The following is a 23,278-nucleotide window of genomic DNA, read 5'->3' on the forward strand; positions in this document are numbered from 1 at the left end:
TTAATCTAGCTATTTTAGATTAGCTAGGTATAATTGTTAAATATCTTGTACCTGAGGACAGGAATTTTTATTTTGTTGTCCTGATGAATGAAGTGATTCAAATGAAAGGCCTGTGGGATCAGGAATTCTGGGAATATTTTTGTTTGTTTTCAGAAGAACTGTGAAGACATATTGAAATACTGTGCAGCTGTTTTCAGCACACAAAGAGCCAGAATAGCCTCTGAAGCAGGCGCTTGAATCTTCTATCTTTCATTCTACTGTGATGTGAGAGGAAGCATATCTATCACATAACATGAACTCATTATTTCACTATGATGCCTGACATGATTAAGAATACTTGTGTCTTGGATATGTCATGTCAGAGGAGCTGCAGGGTTTATGGATTAGAAGGTGATAAGGTACAGGTTATTTAAAAAAAAATAAAGTCTATATGGTTTGTGGCTTTCTCCTTGCCTGTGTCGGAGACCTCAGGGGAAGAGGGCATCAGGAAGTACCTCTGGATAGTTGATTGTTTTTATGTGCTCAGTATCCCTCATACGTATGGGATATTGCAGGTGTATATATAGAAATATATGTGACTTTTCTTTATGAAAACATAGGCAGTAGATACTAGGCCTTGGTTTTGTATTCAAATGCTTGCTAATACCAGTCTTCTCTAAAGCTTCTTGAAGATGCCTGCTGCCTGTGATTCAGTGCTTGAAGATATTGAAGATATTGTGTCAGCAGAAGATTTGAAACCACATGATCGACAGTTTGTAAGAAGGAATGTTTTTCCAAAAGTGCGAAAACGCAATTCACAAAAAAATATTCAGGCAGAAGATGATCCCCCAAGTGACAGGTAAATTCTTCCATCAATACAATCTTGTTGCTTTTCTCATATCTTGTGTGCACTGTCAGCTTCTAAAAATAAGGTGGAAGTTCTCATTATCTGAATTCAGCAAAATCTGAATACAAGATTAAAAAAAAGTAAAATAGTCTTTATAAAATGTAGTGATAATAAATAATAAATCCTAAGCAAATTTCTTGTCCTAGACAAACTTTCTGTAGAAATTTAGTTATGACTGAGATAGTGATTAATGGAGTAATCAGGCTGGAAAAATGGTTCCTGTTACTTAAGCTTTTACATGTAAAATGTTTCTGAAAAATTGTATGCTTCACCCTAATTACCTAAATAGAAGCTGAACTCTTCAAAATGCAGTCCTGGAGTATCCTTTTGACATCGGAAATGAGAAATAAAAACAAAATTCTGAGAATCACAAAAGGTTTGAGGTTGGAAGGGACCTCTGGAGGTCATCTTGTCCAATGTCCCCTGCTCAAGCAGGGCCACCTAGAACCAGTTGGCTAGGAGCGTGCCTAGATGGTTTTTGAAGATCTCTGAAGAGGGAGATACCACCACCTCTCTGGGCAACCTGTGCCAGCTCTCAGTCACCCTCACAGTGAAAAGGTGTTTCCTGATGTTTGGAGGGAACCTCCTGTGTGTCAGTCTGTGCCAGCTGCCTCTGGTCCTGTCACTGGCCATCACTGAAAAGAGCCTGACTCTGTCCTCTTTGCACTCTCCCTTCAGGTATTTATATACATTGATAAGGTCCCCCTGAGCCTTCTCCAGGCTGAACAGCTGCAGCTCTCTGTCTTTCCTCTTATGAGTGATACTCCAGTCCTTTAATCATCTTCGCGGCATTTTGTTGGACTCTCTCCAATATGTCCATCTCTCTCGTGTGTGTGCATCCCATCAGGGCCCAGGGACTTAGGTATGTCCAGTTTGCTGAAGTATTTCCTGACCTGATCCTCTTCCACCAAGGGTGCATCTTCTTTGCTTCAGTCTTTCCACCTGGTTTCTGGAACCTGGGATTTCCAAAGGCTGTACTTTTTGTATTTACATCTTGCAAGTGATAATAGTGAAACTTCTTTTGAACTTATGCTTTATTTCAGTGGAAGTAGTATGCCATCACTGCAGAATGTATCTTTGCATTTTTCCTTCTGCTGCAGTGCAATTGATTAAAGTATAGGTGAATTCAATTATTGATTCTAGTTTCTGTAGCCGTTCAGAGATCTGGATTTTGGTTTGTTGTGGGGTTTTTTCCTATTAATTTCAAGCTGGTAGAAAAAATTGTCCCACACTATAAAGATGAAAATAAAGTATGTCTGGAATGCACAGGAAATTCTGGTTTTTCATTAGTGTTTAAAAGAGATTTTATAAATGTATATAAATTTATAAATGTAACAATACACCTTTGTGTGAAGCCCCATAAAGGTGCATTGACCCCAGGAGTATGTGGACAGCTGAACTGGTGGTCTATACACTAGCAGTCCATTCTCCTAAGTATTCAGGTATTCTCTAACAGACTGTATTTTAGTGGTTTTGACCCAAGAAAGCACATTGAATATATTGTGTTTAGACAGTAGGAAGTCTAAATACACTGTACATGAGCAACCCATGTTGTGCACGTCTACTTAATGATCATTAATCTTCCATCAAATTTCTATTTTTAGCAAGGGGGGAAGTATCTTTAAAAAAAGAAGTGCGGAGGGAGGAGAAAAAAAAAAAAAAATGTGGGCAGGGCAAAGGATTGTGTTCCAGGATGTGTGTTGTTCTTATACTGGCACCTTTAGCTCATTGGTGCAGTTATCCCAGGAGTTTCAATGACAGCTTCTTGCAGAATTTTTTTTTGATTTTTAAACCACTGTGTGTGCTAGCTCCCTGGTACACATTGGCCGTGCTGCTTCTGTAGCTCAGAAGGGTTGGGTCACGAGCTTTCAGATGTGAGTGTGGCTGGTAGCAGGCTTAAGTTAAGAATTTAGAAAGATGGCTTGTATGGAGGTGGCGTGGATGACAATATTTCACATGGTTATGATTTAATAGCAGTTTAAAATTTATTAATGGTGTGAGGCAGATCAAGGTTGAATTTTAGCAGCACTTAATGATTGAATAATTTAAAGATTAACAAGGTGATTTGGTAGAATGTTATGGTAAAAACAGGGACTCATTTACAGATTTGAGAATGACAAGGTTCATGCTAATTTACTACAAGGTGTTTTAAGTCAAAGGATATATGTATGTACATATATATAAACAGAAAACATACACACAGAGTGTGGAAGTATTCAGATATCCAGTAAAATATATAAACATCCACATTCATGAAGGCAAATGTCCATATTTAAGCACATAAATAGGTAAAGAGGTGGATTGAAGAGACTAGTTTATCGTTAAAATTTCCCTCGCCTTGAGAGATGCACAACGCATCGGTATTTATCAACGGTCAATAATTGAGATTCAAGAAGTCTGACTTCACCTTGGCCTTCCATCACCTTTGTGGGGAGACAATCTTTAGACTTTGAGGATTCTGAGCCTGAGAGGTGTCCCAGCTCGGGGCGGGTGCTAGTCACAGCCTGCTGCGATCCAGGAGAGCTCAAAGGGTCTTGCTTGGAATCACTATTTATAGGGTCTGAGATAACTGACTTTCATCAGGTATTTTTTCATTTCTGTCCAAATGGGATGATGGCATATTCTGGTATTTTCTATCAATCGTGCAAGCCCAGAACTTGTTAAATCTTGGAGTTCTGATATTATCCCCTTTTGGGCCACAACTCAAGTAGGGATGTACTAGGCTATCAGGTGGTATCTATTGTTCGTAAGTGATAAGAGGTGGGGGGTGGAAACCAATTGGGCTAAGGGGATGCCTTAATGCTCCGATCTATCCCAATCCATTTCCCAACTGGCCTTTCCCAATCTATTTTGAATTGGCGTGTGTGATAAGGGAGGTGGGAATCAGGTGCCTTAAGGGAGTGCCTGAAAGCTCTGGTCCACTTCATTTCCCTGTTCATCTTGGGTTGGCATGTGACCCGTGGGGGAAATTGCACTGAGGCTCAAGGAGGAGGTGAGGAGTTGTACCACTGCAGGAGGGAACTGCAATCAATGGGTGCCACAATATCAAAGGATTGCAGTTTAGTTCTAACAGTTTGTTTGCTGGTGGCCTGATTTCAGTGTGGTCGCTTGAAGGTCACTTGTTAAATGATATAATTTTCAGCAAATTAGATTATTTTTTTTTCCCCAACATAACTGCAGTGTACTGAATCTCCTCTTATCCTTCATCTCTTGTACCTTCTCCATTCTAAAACTTTTCTTGCCATTTGTGGTGGATTGACCCTGGGCCACTTGCTTATCCCTCCTCCTGGTAGCGTGGGGGAGAGAATTGGAAGAGCAAAAGCAAGAAAACTTGTGGGTTGAGATAAAGACAGTTTAAGTGAAGGATAGAGTAGGGAAAAACCCCACAAGTCATGCAAAGGCAATCACTTGCAGCCTCCCAGAAGCAGACTGATGCCCAGCCAGTCTCTGAGCAATGGCTAGTTTGGGAAGACCAAACCCCCCATTTTTGTTGCTGAGCATGATGTCATCTGGTATGAATTATCCTTTTGGTCAGTTTGGGTCAGCTATACTGTACATGTTCCCTCCCCGCCTGTTGACCATCTCCAGCCTGCTTGTGGTGGGGTGGAGCACAGTGGGAAACAGAAGGTTTTGATGCTTTGCGAGCAGTGTTCAACAAAAGCTAAAATGTAGGTGTGTTATGAACGCTGTTTTAGTCACAAATACAGAACCACAAAACTATACGGGTTGTGGTGGAGAAAGTTAATTATCCCAGCCAGGCCTAATACCCACTACACTAAAATAACATAATTATGATGTTTTTCCACAGCTGTTTTGGAGTTGGTTTGTGTTGCTTATTTTATATTTGGAGCATTACGATTAATTGAGTCTGTTCAGTGGGCTTAAAGGCAAAGCTTGTTCATTTTTAACATGCCTTTTTCATTCATTTTTACTTAACAGCATTATTCCTGGTGCTCAGAAGATCTGGATTCGTACATGGGGATGCTCTCACAATAATTCGGATGGTGAATATATGGCTGGACAGCTGGCTGCATATGGATACAAAATTACAGGTAACTTTCAGACAAGTCGCATAATTCAGGTTTTTTGCGGTGAATGTTCAGAGCTGTCAGGCTGTCATCAAATGTTTTTAGACTTAATTACACTTTTTAGAATTTCCCTTTGATCTCTTTCTGATTTGAAGGTGAGGAGGTAAAGTGCTTTCCTGGCATTAAGCAGAATGATTATGAGATGAGTGCTTTCAGAATGGTTAGGTTTTCTTGACAGGGCAGCCATCTGATAGATGTCATGCAGTGCTTTTTGTGGGCATTTTGCTTGCTAAACTTAATTGAAAAGTTTTCATGAGAGTGGAAGGGCAAGATATTAGTTCTTGGGCAGAATCTAGCTGGTTATCTGTAATTGGTGGAACCCAAGTGAGCGAAAGGAAGGAAGGAAGCGTGTTGTCACTTAGTGATGTATGTGTTTGCTGCTGGAGCAGAGGTGACCTACTCCATGTGAATGAGCCTTTGTTTCGAGAGGGATGATCAGTATGATGGAGGTGGAATGATATAGGATTTTATCTTGTACATTCAAGAGAGCTGAAAATGCTATTTCTCCTTTCCTTCCAAATACTTTAAAACGCTCCTAGTCATCTTGTTCTGCATCCCCAACCCTAAACAAAAACCGCAAACTTGGGGTTGTACTGGCCACATTTCATCTTCCTAAAGCAAAATGTGTTGAAAGAAAAGCTGTAGAAAGCTGAAAACTTAGATTGATGTCATGTTTCAGTGGAGAATTATTATCTGCATACTTTTGTGTACCTTATGACTAGTCAAAATAAAAATTACATTTTATTTGTTAATTCAAGTTTTGGTCTGTCTTGCATTTAATCTTTGTCTTACTTGTACTGAAAGACTGAAAAGTTGTGTTTTCTGACATTTTGCTAGAAGTATTTTATTCCTGATATCAGAAAATACTTGTTTCTTTTCTTGAACATTTCATGATATCATCAAACAGCTACATCTCATTCTCCGTTTTTGCAGTTGATCTTTCTGTATTTATCTAAGTAGAAACTAGATACTGAAGAATTCAAGTGCTGAACTATTTTAGGGAACCCTGGTGATTAATTAGTAGTTAACTCTGGAGGGGGTATGCTCTTTTCACAGACAAGTGGAGTGCTGGTCCAAAAGTCTTATTTATACAGCTGTTTGTGTAAGACTACAAATGAGTTCTCAGTTTTGCCTTGTTATGGCTTTCTTAAATTTAACTTCTCTTTACCTTTTTTCCCTCTAATGCATAGCATTCCAGAAGCTACTTTGGCTTGTAAAGATTTGGATGGCTGTCCTGTGCTTTTGGAATTTCATTGGGAGAAATGTAGGAAAGATGGAGTACAGCAAAGGAAGGAACTGCCTAAAATTTTTGATACCTTTTCTTTTTAGAAAATTAAGTGTTTGTAACTTGAGAAATAAGTCTACGTCTAGAATTTGAAACTAAGAACAAAAAACTGAATAAAAGTTGCAGTGGCTGGGACAGGAATACCTACAGAGTAATTCTGGTAATTGTATATGAAGTTAACTGCTAGTTTCTGGTCATTTTTAAATTGATGTCTTGATTTAGTTTGTGTGTATCTATATACATATATTAAATCAAACAAAAAAACCCCCAATGCTGAGGTGATAGGCACAAATTACCCAGTATGATTTTTTTGTGAAATTAATTAACTTCTTTTTAAGCTGATGTATTTAAGGACCTATGGAAATTTCATTTTTGTTCAACAGAACAAAAATATTTGCTACAAATTCTGGCTAAAATAGATTTTTACAAATCCATCTATTGAATTTTCTCCTTTATAGGCTGTTAATGAAGTGGAACTGAGTGCAAGTATTGCAAGTATGGTAGCTGTATTTGAGAATATGAGGTGGTGAAGAGGGCAACTGCCTTTCTGCTCAATATGGTGATGCTTCTGGCCACAAGTGTGTATGAAAGTACTCTATTCCTGTGTGGATTGCTGATAATGTCTCTCAGAGTTTCACAGTGGGACTGATCTATTGAATGTCTTTAATGGATTAGAAAGATGGGATGTTATGCACCTTCAGCAAGTTTGTAGACTATGCCAAAGTGGGGAAGTGGTTCAGAGGGACCTGAATAGACTAGGAAAAGGGCTAACAGAAACCATATGACATTTAGCAAAGGCAAATGCAAAATCCTAGGGTTGGCGTAACCCCGGCTAGTGGTAAAGGTGGGAGTGGGCAGACTGACTAGAAAGCAGCTTTACAGAAAAAGATTTTGGGATTGAGGTAGACAAGAATTGAACAGAAGTCGGCAATGTACTCCTGTAGCAAAAAAGGCAAACCACAGCCTGAGCTGTGTTAGCAAGAGTGTAGCCAGCAGGTCTGGGAAAGTGATCCTTCAGCTCTGTGTGGTACTTGTAAGACGGTGTTTGGGGTGCTGTGTCCAGTGATCCAGTTTGGGCCCAGTCTTGGGCTCCCCAGGAAAAGAGAGAGGTTGATGTAGTGGAGTGAGCCCAGTGGAGTGCCACCGAGATGGTTTGGGAGCACATGGTATTTGAGGAGACACTAGGAAGACTGGGTTTCTTCAGCCTTGAGAAGAGAAGGCTTGTGGAAGATCCTGGTTGCAGAGAGAAGTACCCAGTAGGAGGATACAGAGAAAATGGAGTCAGGTGCTTGTCAGAGGTGTGCAGTGAGTCAAAAGACAACAGAGTCTTGTTCTTGACAAAGTGGCAGTTAAGATTTTTTTAGGATCTGGTGCATAACTTCACTGCTCATGCTGTCCATCTTTCTGGAGAGGAAATACTAATATAGAAAGTTTCCCAACATTTCTCGAGTATCTCTAGTCAATCCCTTTTTAAGAAAGCTTGTTCAGTTTTTTTATAGTAAGTCATCTGGGAAGTTCAGCTAGAATGTCAAGGAGGGATTTAATCTCTTTTTGCCATATACAGTGAAGTAGTTAGTAGTAGTAAGTGTTGCTTAACATAATCCAAACTTCAAACGTTTATTGAACTAAACTTAATATTGCTTACACTAATGCAAAAAATGAAAAAAAAAATGTTTTGCAAGAGCTATTTTCTAAATCAATGCCTCTGTTGCTAGAATTTGTTAGTTTAATGTAAAACTATTATAAAATTGAGGAAAAGATAAAAATATTCTCTAAGGTGAAAGATTGTCTGTTGTCACAGCATCCTGGACAGCTATTACTTGAAAGTGTTTTGATTACCCTGTTTTCTACATGTTCTTAAGCTTTTGAGGCAACACCACTTATTTAAGAGATGCTGGATTAAAGTTCTGGTTCTAGGAAATGTGAGCTTTACTTGCAGTTATTGCTTCATTATAAGGGAAATGGTCAAACACTGTTTCTAGTGTCTTCTATCTAATTGCAAGATTGAGGGGGGGGGGGGGGGAAGGAGTATCAGATAGACTTCCTTGCTAACTAGAAGTTGTAACAATGCAACCTGCCTTAAGTTGACTTAGTTGAAAATGAACATTGCTTTAATGATGTCTTCTAATAGAAATGAATTTTTATGACTTGTTGCAGAAATCTTACTCTACTCCTTATCCCTGTTTATTGCATGGATTCTACCCTGTTCTTGATTTGAACTGTTCAGGAGATGCAGAAGTCTTTTTAATTCTTTCTTTTTTTTTCCCTTGCCTTTCATCTGTTTCAATAATGTTCTTTCTGTACAAGCAGCCTTTGTTACTTTCAGGAGTGGCTATATCCAAAGGTGAAAACTGACGGCTGTGCTAGAGTTTTTCACAGCAAAGACTATCTCTGTCCCGGGGGAGAGCGCAGTGTGAATTGGCAATATACAGATACTGCAATAACAGCAATGCTGATTAAAAATCAGGAACTGCATCAGCTTAAAAAAAGGCAAAGGGAAGCCAGCAGAAGAGCTGAACCTATTTTTGTATCTGCCTTTACAATGTGAAGGTAGGCAGTATTATGAACAAATCTTGCATACCATTCTGTGGGAACACAAAGGTCCTTTGTTAGTCTGAGCCACACAGAAATGTGTGGACCAGCTGCTATCAGTGTAGGGCTGTACCACTGCACTTGTCCCTGTTCTGAAAACAATGTAGCTGATGGTGGCTTTACAGGTTCTAAAACTGGTTTTGGTTTCTTGGCAGCATGACTCTCTGTATAGTTTAGATATGCCTGCAGACCTGCTAGAGGGCTCCCTTTGAGATTCACCCTGGAGGAAGAAACTCTCACGGTACCTACTGTGAAAAAGGGGAAGTGGGTGAGCTGGGAGCCAAATGTTTGTTTGGGAAGGGAATTCAGAATGTGTGCCACTTAACAGCACTTTCTCTCTGAAAAATGTAACCAAACATGTATAGTCAGACACAGAAGGAATTGACTTCTGAGCTGGGTAGTTGTATTGGCATTTGTTGGCATCTGTAGGTTTCTGGTTCTGTGGAATGAATGATTTTTGGCCCAGCCTTCTGGAATGCATTTTGATGGATCAAGCAGTTAAGTATGCTTGTTATTTTGTGATAACTGCTTTTGGCATGAGGCTCTTCAGGTCCAAAGCATCCCCTCAGTCATTGTAAAACATGCTGGGGGGGGGGGCGGGGAAAGACATTACTAGTGACTTGCAAATACCAGAAGAATGAACAGTAACTTTTCCTTTTATAGAGGACGTAAAACTGTTATTAAACATTCAGTGAAGCTAAACCAGTAAGAGCTTATCTGCACTACCCTACTTTTTTTTTTTTTTCTTTCGAAATAAATGCTAGCGTGGAACTCTTTCTTCCTGCAGCATGGGATTCCAGAAGCAAAAAGGTGTGGAGTTGTTTAGTTGCTAGCTCAGAGGGCTTGGCTTTGACTTAGCACATAGAAACTAGGTTATATTATAGACCCTTAGCTTTACTTGGGCAATTTTAGACTAGTCTTTGTTCGGGCACCCTTTTTACTGTCTTGTGCAATTTTTCTGCAAGTTTGTTGGATGGAAAGATGTTATATTTTTCCTGGGTTCCTTCCTGTGCCTCTTAAAGAGCTCACTTCATTACTGTGATTAATGGTATTTCTTGGCAGTACTTGGTGAGATTTGCCAATTCCTATTGAAGCTTAATGTTTATAGTCCATGTTATATGGCTTACAACTCTGAAATTCACTGTACAGAGAATTTATGTATTTCTCTAAAGCAAATCTCAAATAATATTTTGAAATACTGCTAAAGAAATTCTCTGGTTTTTATTGCCTCTTCTACATGTTAATTTTCTAAACACTTGTCAGTTTTGTTTATCAGTGGATATAGCTGAGGTATCTTTAAGACTGTCCATCTGCTCAAACAGCAAATTTGAGTAGACGAAAGAAGGAAAAAGGCAAGGAAGAACAAATGTTCTGATCTACTTAAGACCTCACGTTGAAAAGAAGACAGATGTAAAAGGAAACATACGTAGTCTGCTGTTGAAAAAGCAGGATGAGGTGCTACAACTAATACAGACTTCCATGTTCAAAGGCATTGCCTAGTGTTTCATTGTGTTGCATAAACCATGCTTGCTTAGACTTTGGCTATCTCCATACAGATACAGCAAAGCATGCTGCAGCATCCATTTTATTCATCCAAGTGGAGAATAAAGAAAATGACTAAGAGTGTACAGGTATTGACTCATGATTTCTGAATCACAGTTCAGACTCTGGTGCTTTGTTTTAAGTATCATTTTAAAAGTACTTTTCTACTGCACAATAAAATTTTGATTTATTTTGTTGTCCTAAAATAGAGATCTCTTAAACAGGTTACTGTATTCTATACATTTGTTAACTTAAAATAAGCTCTCTGCAGCCTGTGTAGTGCTTGATGTAGTATTTTGACTAAGGTTTCTACTGGTTCCCGGTGTGTGCTTTTAGTTGCTCAGAATCAGCAGTTGGTCTTTCCATTTTTCTCCTTCACCCTGCTGATAATGCTTCTCTGTTGCTTCATAAATATCATGTAAAACAAACAGTAGTGATTACCATGTAATTTTGGGGTTCTGTGAGCCATCCTCATTGTGAGGTATTTTTAGTATTCTTTTTTAAGCTAAAAGACAAATATTTATTAGCTGCTCATTAAGTGCTTGATAATTTAGCACTTAACTTGAATCAGAGAATTCAAGTTTAGTCTTTGCTTTTAGATTTGTACTTTTCAAATGGTTGTGATTGCAGTGCCAACTTAGAGAAAAAGATGCTTTACAACTTTTTTTTGGGTGATGAGAGGTGTTTCTGTTTTCTCTGACAACACTGCAGTCATGAAACTGTCATTCTCTGAAGCAGCTGAGCAATGGAGAAAAGTGAACCGAGGTGTAAATCCTGTGGTATTTTGTACCCTTGCTGAAGAATTCCTGTTGTCTACAATTTGTAGAATCACAATCCTGTACGATTTTTGCATTGCTTGATAACCTTACACACCTGCATAACTAGTCCTGCAACAGATTTCATTTTCAGATTCAAACATTGATAATCTGGATGTAAAGGCTTTTGACTGTTGAAACTGAGAGGTATAAAGTAACTTATTTCTGTACCTGTTGTTAAAGCGAGATAATTTTCTTAAGAGTTCCAGTGATATGGTCTCCTACTTTCAGAAGGTCTAAGTTGCTGCTTGTCACAAGTTTGCTTTGTGCTTTGGTTCTTAGTGCTCTGGCCTGAAAACCCTGCTCTTGTGCACAGTTAGTATGTGAATGCTTGGAATGTGTCTCTGGTGGTTTTTATGTTTAGTCTTGTTTTTTTGCTGCTGCTGAAATTGTTACAGTTGGACATATCAAGAACCATCTTCCAAGGAGCTATAAGAGCTCTTGTCGTCTGTACAGAATCTGACACTTTTGTGGTGAGATGGTTAAGAGGATGAGGAAGGAGAGTGAGTGAAATGGGACATGGGGGTGGGGGGGGAATATTCATGGGACGGAACAGATGTAATTGCACAAATGTAGATGATCAAGATTTCACAGTTCTTTGGGAGGAATACAGGTATTCTTAGTACAGCCTGAAGCCTATAAGGCAATGGGTGGGATGCTGGGTCTGGGTATGGTGGGGGTGCTTTCCTGGAGTGTGGAGTTAACACCACATCATGCCGTGACTCATCTGCAGCAGTGTGTGCTCCCCAGGTCTCTGTAAACTAATGTAGAATTGTGGTTTTGGCAGCTGTGTATTACTGTATTACTGCTCCTGTGTTCCCTGTAAAACTTCCTAGCCGGTGTGTGGCTAGAGTTCTGTTACTTACCACTTCTGACTTGTAGCACAGTGCAAGATATATGACCTCTTTGCGGTGAGTTTTTCCTACCTCAGCTTCCTCAGCATCAGCTTCTTATTCCCGTTAGGCAATGTTCTGTTAAGTGGGATATCTAGCTTTGAGTCTCCATTATGGGATAGAACTTCTCTAATTCTCAAACTGGGAAATGTTTTCCCTGTTTATGGGGGAACTAGAAACAACTAGTGTGTGTTTTCCCCTCGTAATGGCTTCCTGTATCACTGCCGTTAGAGCTTGATCTGACAAGTGTGTACCGTTTTCTTTATCCCACTTAAAATTACCTATTTTACAGTCCATCTAAGAATTAATTTATTTTAGTGTTTTTATTTCACAGTTACAGAGCTGGCAACTGAAAGCTGGGAGCAGGCCTAAAAGCCTAAATAAATCCTACCTGCACAGTATCTTCAGAGACACTTGTAGAGAGCCTGCATAGGTAAATTTAAGCATGCATACATGTTTAGGGTTAATTCTAGTGGCAAAGCAATTGGCTGCATGCTCTTGTGGTTGTGCGGTAGGGTTTAGTTCTGGCAATTCTGAATTTCATGTAATCCAGGAGAATATGAAAAGGATTGAACCATGAAAGGTAAATTTCAACTTCTGGTAACGTGCATCCTCCTATCTGCAATGTGTCCCTGTAGTAGATGGCTAAGCAATCAGGAAATGAAGCATAAATAGCAGTGATGAAGTGAGTTCAGCATAGATTTACAGGTGATGTAGAGCTTTGTAGAGTGCTCTACTGAGACGTTAGCTTCACATACCTCATGGTTCTTTGTGCTACAAGTAATAATTTATAGAAGATTTATGAAAGCTAGTGGGAGGACAGACCAGATTTTTATAACCCAAAGAGAATTTTGACTACGTACTCTCAGAGGTAGGAGCAAGATCATATTTTGATCAGGAGCACCTGAAGAAGTCCTGCTTGTTGCCCTGAGTGACTGGGGAGTAGTGGAGGAGGATTAATGTTTGCTGCAGGCTCTTGCTGTCATTTGGCTACAGTTTCATTTGCTAGGAAAGATGAAGCTTAGCTTTGAGTTCCTTGTTTTTGAGAAATTGCTGATTAGGACGGAGCTCTCTGAACTTGCCAAGGTCAGCCTTTGCTGGGCAGCTTTGCATTAAGATGCTTTTAATATATTTTGGGAATCTTTTTTTGACAGTTGCATGTGGGTGCCTGCTTTATGTTGCTTTACAGAGGGAAGACAAGCCTAAGTGAGTTAGATTCTGGCTTGTATGCTGATAAGAATTTCGAATGTAGCACAGCTGATCTTGAACTGTGCTGTGTCTCCAAACAGAGCATTAACCTATATTGTTCTGTCAGGCCTGAGGGTGTGTCGGGAGACAAGACTTCCATGTGATTGTAGAGGCTGGCAGGAGACAGTAGAAATTCACTAAACATAAGAGACACAAATGGGTTTTGGTGCTTTTCCTCATTGATGGGACCAAATAAAGTACTTATTTCTCTTTTTTTTTTTTTTTTTCCTCCTGTGTAACAGATCTGAGTGTAATTTCTGTGTGCTTTTTTTGTGGCTGACTTGGGGTTATGTTCAGGGAACCCTGGTATGTGTTTCGGTGGCTCCCAGGTGTAAAACCAGGTGCTGTCACCGAGCAAACAAGTAGCAATGCATATAGATATTTGTTATCTCTCCCAGAGTCCCATCCCATCCCTGGAGTGTATCTGCTGCTGTCTTAGATTGCCTGTGCTTTTCATTTATGCCTTTTTCCTCTTTTATAGTGATACAGCATTGTGTCTTCCCAGGCCTGGTTGGCACGAGCCAGTGCAGATGTACCCTTCTGACTTCCTTCTGTCAGTGTTTTACGGTTGTACAGTAGTCACACTAAAAAAAAAAAACCCAAAACAACAAAAAAACCCAAGACCACCAAACCATGATAAAGGGTAATGTACGAAGTGGTTTAGACTTGTGTCAGCCGAAGGCGGTTGGCAGCCGGCGCGGAGGGGCCGAGGCCGGGTGCTGTTGCCGGCAGGAGCCGGGGGGCGGCAGCGTTGCCTAAATAGTGCCGGGCCCGGGGATCACACACCCCCCCCGCCGCCCCAGTCAGCCAGGAGAGCTCAGCCTTCTCGTTGCTGTTGAGCTGTGCTACTGATTTAATTTAAGGATACTGGATTATTATTCAGATTTGAAGTGCAGTCATGTGCGTTTAATTCAGTCGACTTTAATTTGACTTACTTGCTGTCATTCTGATCTTATGTCCTTTTAGTTGGCATCTTTATTGTTGAATATTAGGAGGGTCTCTGTTTCTTCTATTTTGTCTCAGAGTTACCATTTTTTAGCTTAAGTTGGGTTTTGCGTTGGACTTATTAGTTCCCCTTCCAAAGAGTCTCTGTTACGGGTTTGAGATTCATCAAGTATAATTGCTGAATTCACCTTTTTGCAGAATGTTCCATTTGGAAGCCCCTTTCTGCTTCATGTTTGGTCTGGGGAGCTTGGTTTAATTTGCATAAGGACTTATTTTTGAAACATTAACTGAGAATTTTGTTTATAATGATCAATATGATCCCCTGCATATTATCATTATGGAATGATATTAAAAATTAGTTTTATTTTAATAATCTTATGTAGACTGTCTAGGAGCATGTATTACACCAAGACACTGAAAATTGTAAGGACTTCTGAACAAATGCTGTCTGTTGAAATGCATGACCACAGCATAAGTGAAACAATGAGTTTAATAGTGTAAGGGCAGATGGTGTTCAGGTTGGACATCAGTAATTGATTGTTACAGCTTATTAAGGCTAGCATTTCAGGTAGATGGTAACTATTGTCATTAGTGCAGTGCTATTCTAATTTTCCAAAACTAGGTTTTTGATTTGTTTAAGCAAATTCTAAGCAATGTACAGGATCTGATTTAATGTGTTTTTTGAGGGAAAGTGCCGATTGTTGTGAATTAACATGCTGAGTTGAATGTGAGTGAGGTCTAGCTATATACTTAGCATGTGAGTTTTGTATGGTTAACTTAGGGTTTGTGCAGATACTTTTTTTTTTTTATTAGCCATTGGTGAGCATATATAATTTTCTTTAGTTTGTCTCCAGGAAGTTCAGGGTTGTATAAAGTTTTAATTTTTTTCAGCTAAATATTTTTTAAATTTGGTTGTGCAAAATCTTTTATTGTGAATGATGTTTAGAATAATGAAGATAAGCAAGTTGTGAAAGGGAAGTCTGTCCCTTGTACATGTTGGGAGCAGTAGGGCTGTGTACTGGGAAGTGTCTGGGTTTTCAGGGAAGGAGCTCCGTGTTAGTGGAATGGCATTGTGCTGCAGTCGGAAGCAAAGCTGGAGCAGACTCGCACGCTGTTTGAATCGTCCTGACAGCGAATATAGAATAACCATTGGATCTTCAGTCCTGCTGTTCTCTGTGGCATTGCTACACGCAAAAGCCTATTTTGAAATTAAGCGAGTTATGCACACTTCTTAATGTTTCACAGAAACTGAGTAATTTGGCCTCAGCAACACTATAGACAGAGATCCTTTCACCTGAAGAGAAGCGATAAGCTGCTCCGCATCTCAGAGGTGCAGAGAAATGACTTTATTGCATTATAAAGCTGTGTTTTAGAATGTTTCATAGTCATAATCTCTTTCTGCAGTTCTTAGGAAATTTCAGCCTCATCCTAGCCAGTTTCTGTAATTTTTCTTTTCATTTCAAATGCGTGTGGGAACTGGGATAGATGCTGTGACCAAACAGCCTAGCACCCATGGGGACCTGAAGCTGATTTAGCTGGTGCAAGTCTTTACAACAGTCATGCTTAGCTGGGGTACCATGTGGCTGCAGAAATGCACATTCATGAAGCTTGTATGCACTTCCATGACTCTTGTAGCATTTATGTGCTACCAGTTGGAGTTAGCACATCAAGTGTTGGTCCTGAGGAACAGGCTTCATCTGATTAAGCAGAAGACACTAGCGTTTGTCACGTGCGTCAGATCCCTGTCTTTGGAATTTACTTACCTAAAGAAACTAAACAGAAAAGCAGAAACTTTGTCTTGGATGACTATAAATAGGCTTTTGAGTTAATCATGCCAAAACGGAATTGCTGTTGATTGGTACAAGACACTGGTGTACAGAGAAGTGAGTTTTTTGGCTTGCAGTTTAATAGAAGACAGATCACTTGGCTGCTGATTTTATTAGGCATTTTGGACCCTCAGCTTTTGTTGGCCAGACTTTAAGGGTAAAAGTGTGCTTGTTTGTAATTGATTCCCTAAGTGATAGTTGACTTTTGAAATTCTGTTATTTGTTTATGGCTTGGCATTTTTCTGGTTGTATTTATGGGGCTTTGAAAAACTCACTTACCATTGGTAAATGTTAATCTTCCTTTGTGAATATAAAGATATAAACCATCAGGTGATGGCAAATTTGAGCATCCAGTATTTGTTTAACTAGAAGTTTGAGCCTTACGATTGGTAGTGATGAATGGAGAATATCCACTGAATACACTTTGGAAGTCTACTAGCTAGAAAATAAAATATTAAGAAGTTTAAGTCTGAGACAGTCATGTTGATATATTCTCAGGAGTTTCAAATATTGTTTGTAACGTTGCAGTAGAATAAGAAAAACCCTAACAGAATTTTTTGTTAAAGGAGAAAAATATCAGTTTTAAAGTGTGGGGTTTTTTCTTTAAAAAAAACCAAAAAACCTGAAACCCAGGAAACTTACAGGAGGAAGGAAGAGTTTCTCCACAAACTATTTTGCTGTGACACTTGTCTTTTTGTTTAAAAAAAAAAAAAGTTTATTGGAAAACTAAGGTGTTTTCTGAATTGTCTTTGAGTCTATCCATGATTTTCCAAATATAAACACAGTAGAGCAGAAAAGCAGAATTTTCTTCTGTAGGTGGCCGACAGTTCACTTACAGTTGTAGCTTTTCAGTGCTGTCAGTGGTTCCTCACTTTACTGAGGCAGAAGTGTATTTAAACAGCGCCTGCGAGCTTCACCTCTGCTGTTCAGTGAGTTGGAGAAATCCTCATAGTTTAACAGCACCTCAGTGTGATGCTGCTCACCTGCTGGCAGGCAGTCGGGCACTGGGTGCAGGGAGAGGAGTTTATTTCTGGGGTGTAAACTGATGCAGAGGAGGATGGGGAGAGGAATTTTAAGTAAGATTGTTTTCCTTCACCACCTGTAGGGAGCAGATTGTAAGTTTTTGTTCATGACTGGCAGAGCCTCCCCTTAGACTGCTGCAGTCTGTCACAGATCATAGGCTGAAAGGCACCTGCCCAGTTGAGCTTGCCTTCCCAGGGCTGGGCTTTTCACTGACGTTTATTTTAGCTGGCTGTCAAGCCTCCAATGGTGTAGAATTCATAACCCCTTTTGGGTGATTAACTACCTTTTTGGTTGAAAAGTGTTTCCGAACATGTAACCTAAATTTTTTAGTGCAGTTCAAGCCTATAGCTGCCTGTGTTTTTAGTGGGTATGGAGAACATCTGATTCTCTTCTTCATAGCAACCTTTCACATACTTGAATGGTGTCATTACTTCTCCCCATAGGCGTCTCGTGTCTAGGCTGAATAGACCTAATTCCTAAAAGCTTCTCTCATAGGTCCTGTTCTCTAGATTTCTGACCCTTCTTGTTCCTTTCCTCTGGACATTATCCAGTTTATTTGCATCAATCTTCAAGTGCATTAGTCTGTTTGTCTAGTGTGTACAATTCTGAGAAATGGGTAGTAGGTGGGTTTTTGATGCCTTATTCAAAGCATGGTTTATGAAACCTTCAAATTTGGGTTCCAGGACAGCTGAAATCTGGATCAAAGTCTATTAGAGAATAACTCTGTTGTAATTGACATATTTTTTTTAAAAAATAAAATGAGAAATACTGAAATACACTTATGTAGGAAAATATTTGTGGGAGATGGTTTTAGAATAAAACTGTTCAAGATGGGGAAGTTGAAGTCTTGGTGCTAGCTTGTGCACTATCCTGAACAGAATACTTTGCTTCTCTGCATCCATTTTTAATGTATCTGAACTGAACACTGCTAATTTATAGAGCTTCACAGTTTTTAAGGATTTGCTCTTGAGGCTTGTTTAAGGACACTGCTGGTGTTCGTAATAGCAGTATTGTAGCTTTTTTTAAAATAATGTAAAGTCTGAATTGCTAAGCCAAAGATTGACATCACACTTCTGTTGTTTGCCTTTATTTTTTCCGCTGTAATGTCAAAAATACTCTGACACCATTTGTTTTATTTCTTGGCTATTGTAGTCTAAAACTAGATTAGTTCCTTGGTTTGATTTACTGCAAAGTTGGACAAATCTTTGGAAGTATCTATGCACATGTATTAAGACATTGCGAAAGAAAGAGGGCAGAGCACTAATAGGACTGAGTGCTCAAGAGATGGCTCATCTTTCATTTAGCACTAGGGCTTACTTATGCTGAGTTAAAGTATGTGCTTGTGAAACTAGAGCCTTAGACTTGGAATGCTTTATTTTAGTGTTTTGTACCGTGATCGATTTCTGCAGCTATTGTGTGGCAACTTGAGCTGGTAAAGAATCCATCATCATGCTGATCTTTTGGGCCTTAAACTATCTTTTTTTTTTTGTGTGTGTGTGTTCTTCAGCATGTTAGAAAACTTGAACTTACTGGTGTCTGTAACTTCAGGTGTTCCAACGGTTTTAGAGTCATGACAAGCAGAGGAGTCTTGGTCATGTAAATTTAGTGAAGAAAAAGTTTTAGAGAAACATCAGATCTAAATTTAATTTTGGTATCAGACTTTTGATAAGAGCTGTGCAGGGCTCCATTATAATAAGAGTTCTGCTAATGATTACTTGCCTTCTCCAGAATATTTTTAGAAAGCTTTTTTTGCAGAAGTAATAAGGTATGAAAGAAAGGTGTTTTAAACACTGTTTCCCTCTCTTCTATGAGGCCAGAGTTTAGATCAACAGGAAGAGAATTGTAGCAGTTGGTGTAGATTCAATCTGTTTCAACTTGAGGTTTGCTTATAGCAATTGTATGGGTCACATCACTAGTTTCTTTGAATTTACTTAAATGAGTAAGGACTTTATGAACTATTTAATGTGTCAAACTTAGTATTGTAGTATCCGCTGTACAGTAAGTCACTGCTAGATGGCACTGTGTAACTGTGCTTTCACCGAAATTATTATTGAACCCTATTTTTGAGAACCGTTTAAATTAACATTTAGGTTAAAAATGGCATTTTATTGAATTTTATTTTCAATTTAGTCACTTAATTGATCCCACTACAAGTGATCTCTTGGCTCAGGGACTTATTTTGCATTGTTTGAAAGGACTCCAAAGTTCAGAGGCAGCCCTAAGCAAGTGAGGTAAAATTTTACTGCATTTCCCACACAGTTTTATTAATAATGCAGAAGCATTGCATATATTAGGCTTGTGTAAATATCCTACAAGATTATTCAGAAAAAATGAGATCTATTGTCAGGTTGAATATGGTCACAAAGGAAATGAAGCAGTGATTAGTATAAAAGTCTATTGAGATTAGAGGGATTTGTATGATTTTTCTTAATTGATCATCATCCATGTATGTTCATGCTAGTTACACAAATGCTTTATTTTCAGAATCTTAGCTAGGAAAGCTTGAAATTGTTGTAACTTTTTTTTTCTCTCTGTAAAATTGGATTTTTGGATTCGGAGTCACTGTGCCATATTATTGTAAGCATAGTAGTTGTTCATTCATGGAAAAGATCATATCCAAATAAAGCAATGGGTGTGGCGCTAAGACGCTTGCAGTGTGATGCAGCCGGGGTTCTCTGTGTCCAATCAGGATGGCCTAAGGTTTTTTTCATAATGATCGGCGTTAGCAAGTGGTTTTCACTGTGCGGGAAGTACGATATACTAACCAGTCCATTTCCCTTACTGTAGTGGTTAAAAACATTTTAGAAATTTTGGCAAGGCAGATTTTCATGGTTCTCAGGTACGTACATCAGGAAAGTTTGCATCTCTTAAAGATGTGGATTCTTCCAACAAAAGAAGAAAGTTTGCTTCAGCTGCAGCTTGTGCTATGTGTCATTAAAAAAAAAAACCTCCAAAGGGTCTGTGAAGTGCAAAAATGGCATTTGTGTTACCAGACTGCATGTTTTCTGTGTGCATGTATGAATTTTTTTTGCATCCTTAAGTTTATTTTACTTGTTTTTTGGAAAGGGGGAACAGATGTAGTTGCTGAATGCTGTAGTTGTCTCTCAGTGTAATGATTATGTGGATTTGTTTAATCATTGGGGTATATTCTTCATTTACTTCCTGAGGTCTTGCTGGTTACTGTCTTTGTTCACACCTGTACTAGTGTATCAGTGATTATTTGCATTGTGTGTATACAACATTTCTAGTTTGACTCGCCTTCCTGTTGCTAACTGAAATCACTTGATGATTTTGTATTTGGAGTTCCAGATGTGCTACCTAGCACAGACTAAAGAGAAAATGGAAGATCTGGCATAACATTTGATTCTTTAAAAAAAAAAAAAAAAGTATTGGCACAGGGACTTCTCTTATAGGAAGATTCTGAGGAAATATTGAGCAGTTACTTTTGCTTTCTTTAGATGTAAAACTTTATTAAAACCATTTTTTTCACTGAATTTTTGGGGGAACCTCCTATGTATTAAAGAAGTGTTCTTACAAAGACTGTATACCAGAAGGAAGTGGAAAATGGTTTCTAGCCATATATAATTTTCAAGACATAGAAATCACAGTGATCTGAATTAGTTTGTTATGTCAGGCTGGACAGCAAAAGTGAGATGTTTATATCTGTGAATAATGGAAAAGCTAAGATGATCTGTTGTCTTATGTGAAAGTTTCCTCAGTTTAGAAAAAATACATAGCTGTAGCATATATATCGATAGCTGCTGATCCCTGATCATGATGCAGTGATTCTAAAGTAGTTAAGTTTTGGTTTAAAATGTGAAAGAATTAGTTTAATATAACTCTCTTTCTTATTTTACAGGTTTTCACAGCCTTTGGTTTGAAGCAGTAAGGCAGCTTCTAGGATGAATTAGTAACATGTAATTGGTTCAAGTTGAGATCTTTCCTCCTCAATCTATTAATTTGGTTCTGCAAGAAAATGGTTTAATAATGAAAATAATGTTTTTGTATGAAGTGATTTATAGGTTCTTATTCCTTTGGGAGAACAACCTATCAAAGGATGATTTTTTTTTTTTTTCTTTAAGACCTGTGCCCAAATTGTGATTTGAGAAGGCATTGGTAATTTCAGGGGTCTGCCTTAATCATACTTACTGTTAATGGACACTCAGAGAAGGAAAACTAATACAAACTGGAAACGTTTTTTTTAGCTTCATGAAAAAAAAAGTTAAACTCATGTGAACTAGAGTTGGGTTTGTTGGTTTTGTAAGATTCAAGACACTGAGAAATGCCTGCTAATCAGCAGCTTGTCCCTGGAAAGCTTTGTTTTAAGCTTTCATATATGTATTTTTTCCTTTTTGTTAATACAGTCTAGTGTTTTGTAAAAGCAATTCCATTCCATTAACACCTACCTACTTCAGGTACCAGAAACTAAATCAAGAATACACTTTGATGTATAGAAAGTGTGGAACTAGTTAATGTCTTGCTAACATCAAGGGGTGTGTGACTTAAGAAACTGTGGTATTTGATACCAAGTTGTACCCAATTATGTTAGACACATTTGAGTATTGAAAACACATGTGCCATGGATGTTGCAAACCATATTCTCAATAAACTGATTCCTAAAATGAAAGATTTAAAGCCTGATGAATGAGGTGGATTTAAGATGTGTTTTAAATGGAACTACTCATATATCTTTCTGTATGCTAAACCCTATTTTTTTAACCTCTACAGAGTCTACTGATTTTTGGCATCACTTTCTCTAGCATTGTTTCACAAATGTTTTCATAGTTATCCCTTGAAAATAGAATAGTGTCTTCAAAAGTGTCATTCTAGAATAAACAATGAGAGACTTCTTAGGCAAAAAAAACCCCTAACCAAACTACTGTTAAAATGGGTCTTTCCGTCCTTGTTTGAAGGTACATTTTAGCTGCTACATGAAAGTGATGGTAAGCAAAGGACTACCTCGGGAATGCTGAAATACCTGTCAAAATAGGTGTTCAAAAAGTGTTTTTATCATACGTCTTTAGATATATAGTTTAGGTTCCCAAGTTAAGCTTAATTAGCTAAGTGAAAAGAGACTTGCTTTCCTGAAACACCGCCCGGAGGTAAGGAGTTCAGTAGTGTTGGCTTTTTTCCTTTATACAGGGAGTTCTGCTCCTAACGCAGGCACCCAACAGAGATGCATAGTCATTGGTATGAATACCATTGTTCTTTCCACCTTAGTTATTAACACAGTAAGACCAGGTCTGTTTGTTTCTTTTTTTTTTTTTTAACTTTCTCTCAAATTGCATAAATCCCTTCAATGTTTAGTCAACTTTACAGTTCTTCAGGGGTTTTGTGTGTATAGGTAAGTATGTGAAGTGTGTTAATAAGTTACAATGGAAAGTCACATGGTCAGGCTAACAATATAATTTCAAGTTCAGTTGAACTTTCAAGATTTGTATTTCTTGTTAGTTGAGATTGTATTTATTGGGAAGGCTCAGGATTTTGTTTCAGGTTTAGTGCTTCTACAGTGTACTTAGCTAATCATGAATTAGTTGATTAAAAATGGTCTTTGTTTCAGTTCTGTTTTAACAAGTGTAATTGCCATGACTTTCTGACATGCCTCGTGTGATAATTTTACCTTTGTATTCATAGATCACCATTAAAACGGAGAAGCAGGTACACTGCTCTTTGACACGTCCTATAAACTTTGTTGCTGCAGAGCTGTCTGTACTTCTTATAATAGATAGTAACTACTTATTGGACTGTCTTGCCAGCTGCTGTTAAAATACTGTCTTTGTCTGTAAAGACACAGATTCAGTCCAGTTCTGTAATAATAGGTATACACCAAGTAGTATTCTACATGCTAGAAAACAAAACGAAAGTTGCAAGAAATGCTTGGTGGGATGACACCAATATCATATCCTGTGATGCTGTGTGGTGGAGTTGTGAATAAGTTTGTCTGGTGAACGGGTGCTCTGTTTCGCTGAATTCAATCCAGGATGTCAAAATTCGCAAATGCTTTCTTTTTGTGTCTTGTGAAAAGAATATTTCTATTAAAATTTTTCCCCTAATCTGATGGATTTTAAATATTCTTAATGATGTCTCTGTATGTTAGAAGGTATATTGACAGGATGTTTTAGTACTGTAAATGAA

At 38.5% G+C, this 23,278-nt stretch overlaps 1 protein-coding gene across 4 annotated transcripts in view; it reads left to right on the forward strand.

Moving 5' to 3' along the window:
- Window positions 1–23,278, forward strand: part of CDKAL1 (CDKAL1 threonylcarbamoyladenosine tRNA methylthiotransferase) — a 421,071-nt gene that overhangs the window by 2,382 nt on the left and 395,411 nt on the right. For 3 of the 4 annotated variants that reach the window (XM_074829387.1, XM_074829378.1, XM_074829370.1), the window contains 2 exons: window positions 662–838; window positions 4,826–4,938. In XM_074829387.1, the coding sequence (XP_074685488.1) occupies window positions 672–838; window positions 4,826–4,938 (280 nt within the window). In that variant the 5' untranslated portion in view covers window positions 662–671. Of the gene's footprint in view, window positions 1–661; window positions 839–1,564; window positions 1,749–4,825; window positions 4,939–23,278 lie in introns of those variants that run through there. The other variant, XM_074829397.1, reaches the window with a different exon arrangement.

Source organism: Strix aluco, chromosome 1 (assembly GCF_031877795.1).
Source record: "Strix aluco isolate bStrAlu1 chromosome 1, bStrAlu1.hap1, whole genome shotgun sequence".
Taxonomy (NCBI): Eukaryota; Metazoa; Chordata; class Aves; order Strigiformes; family Strigidae; genus Strix; species Strix aluco.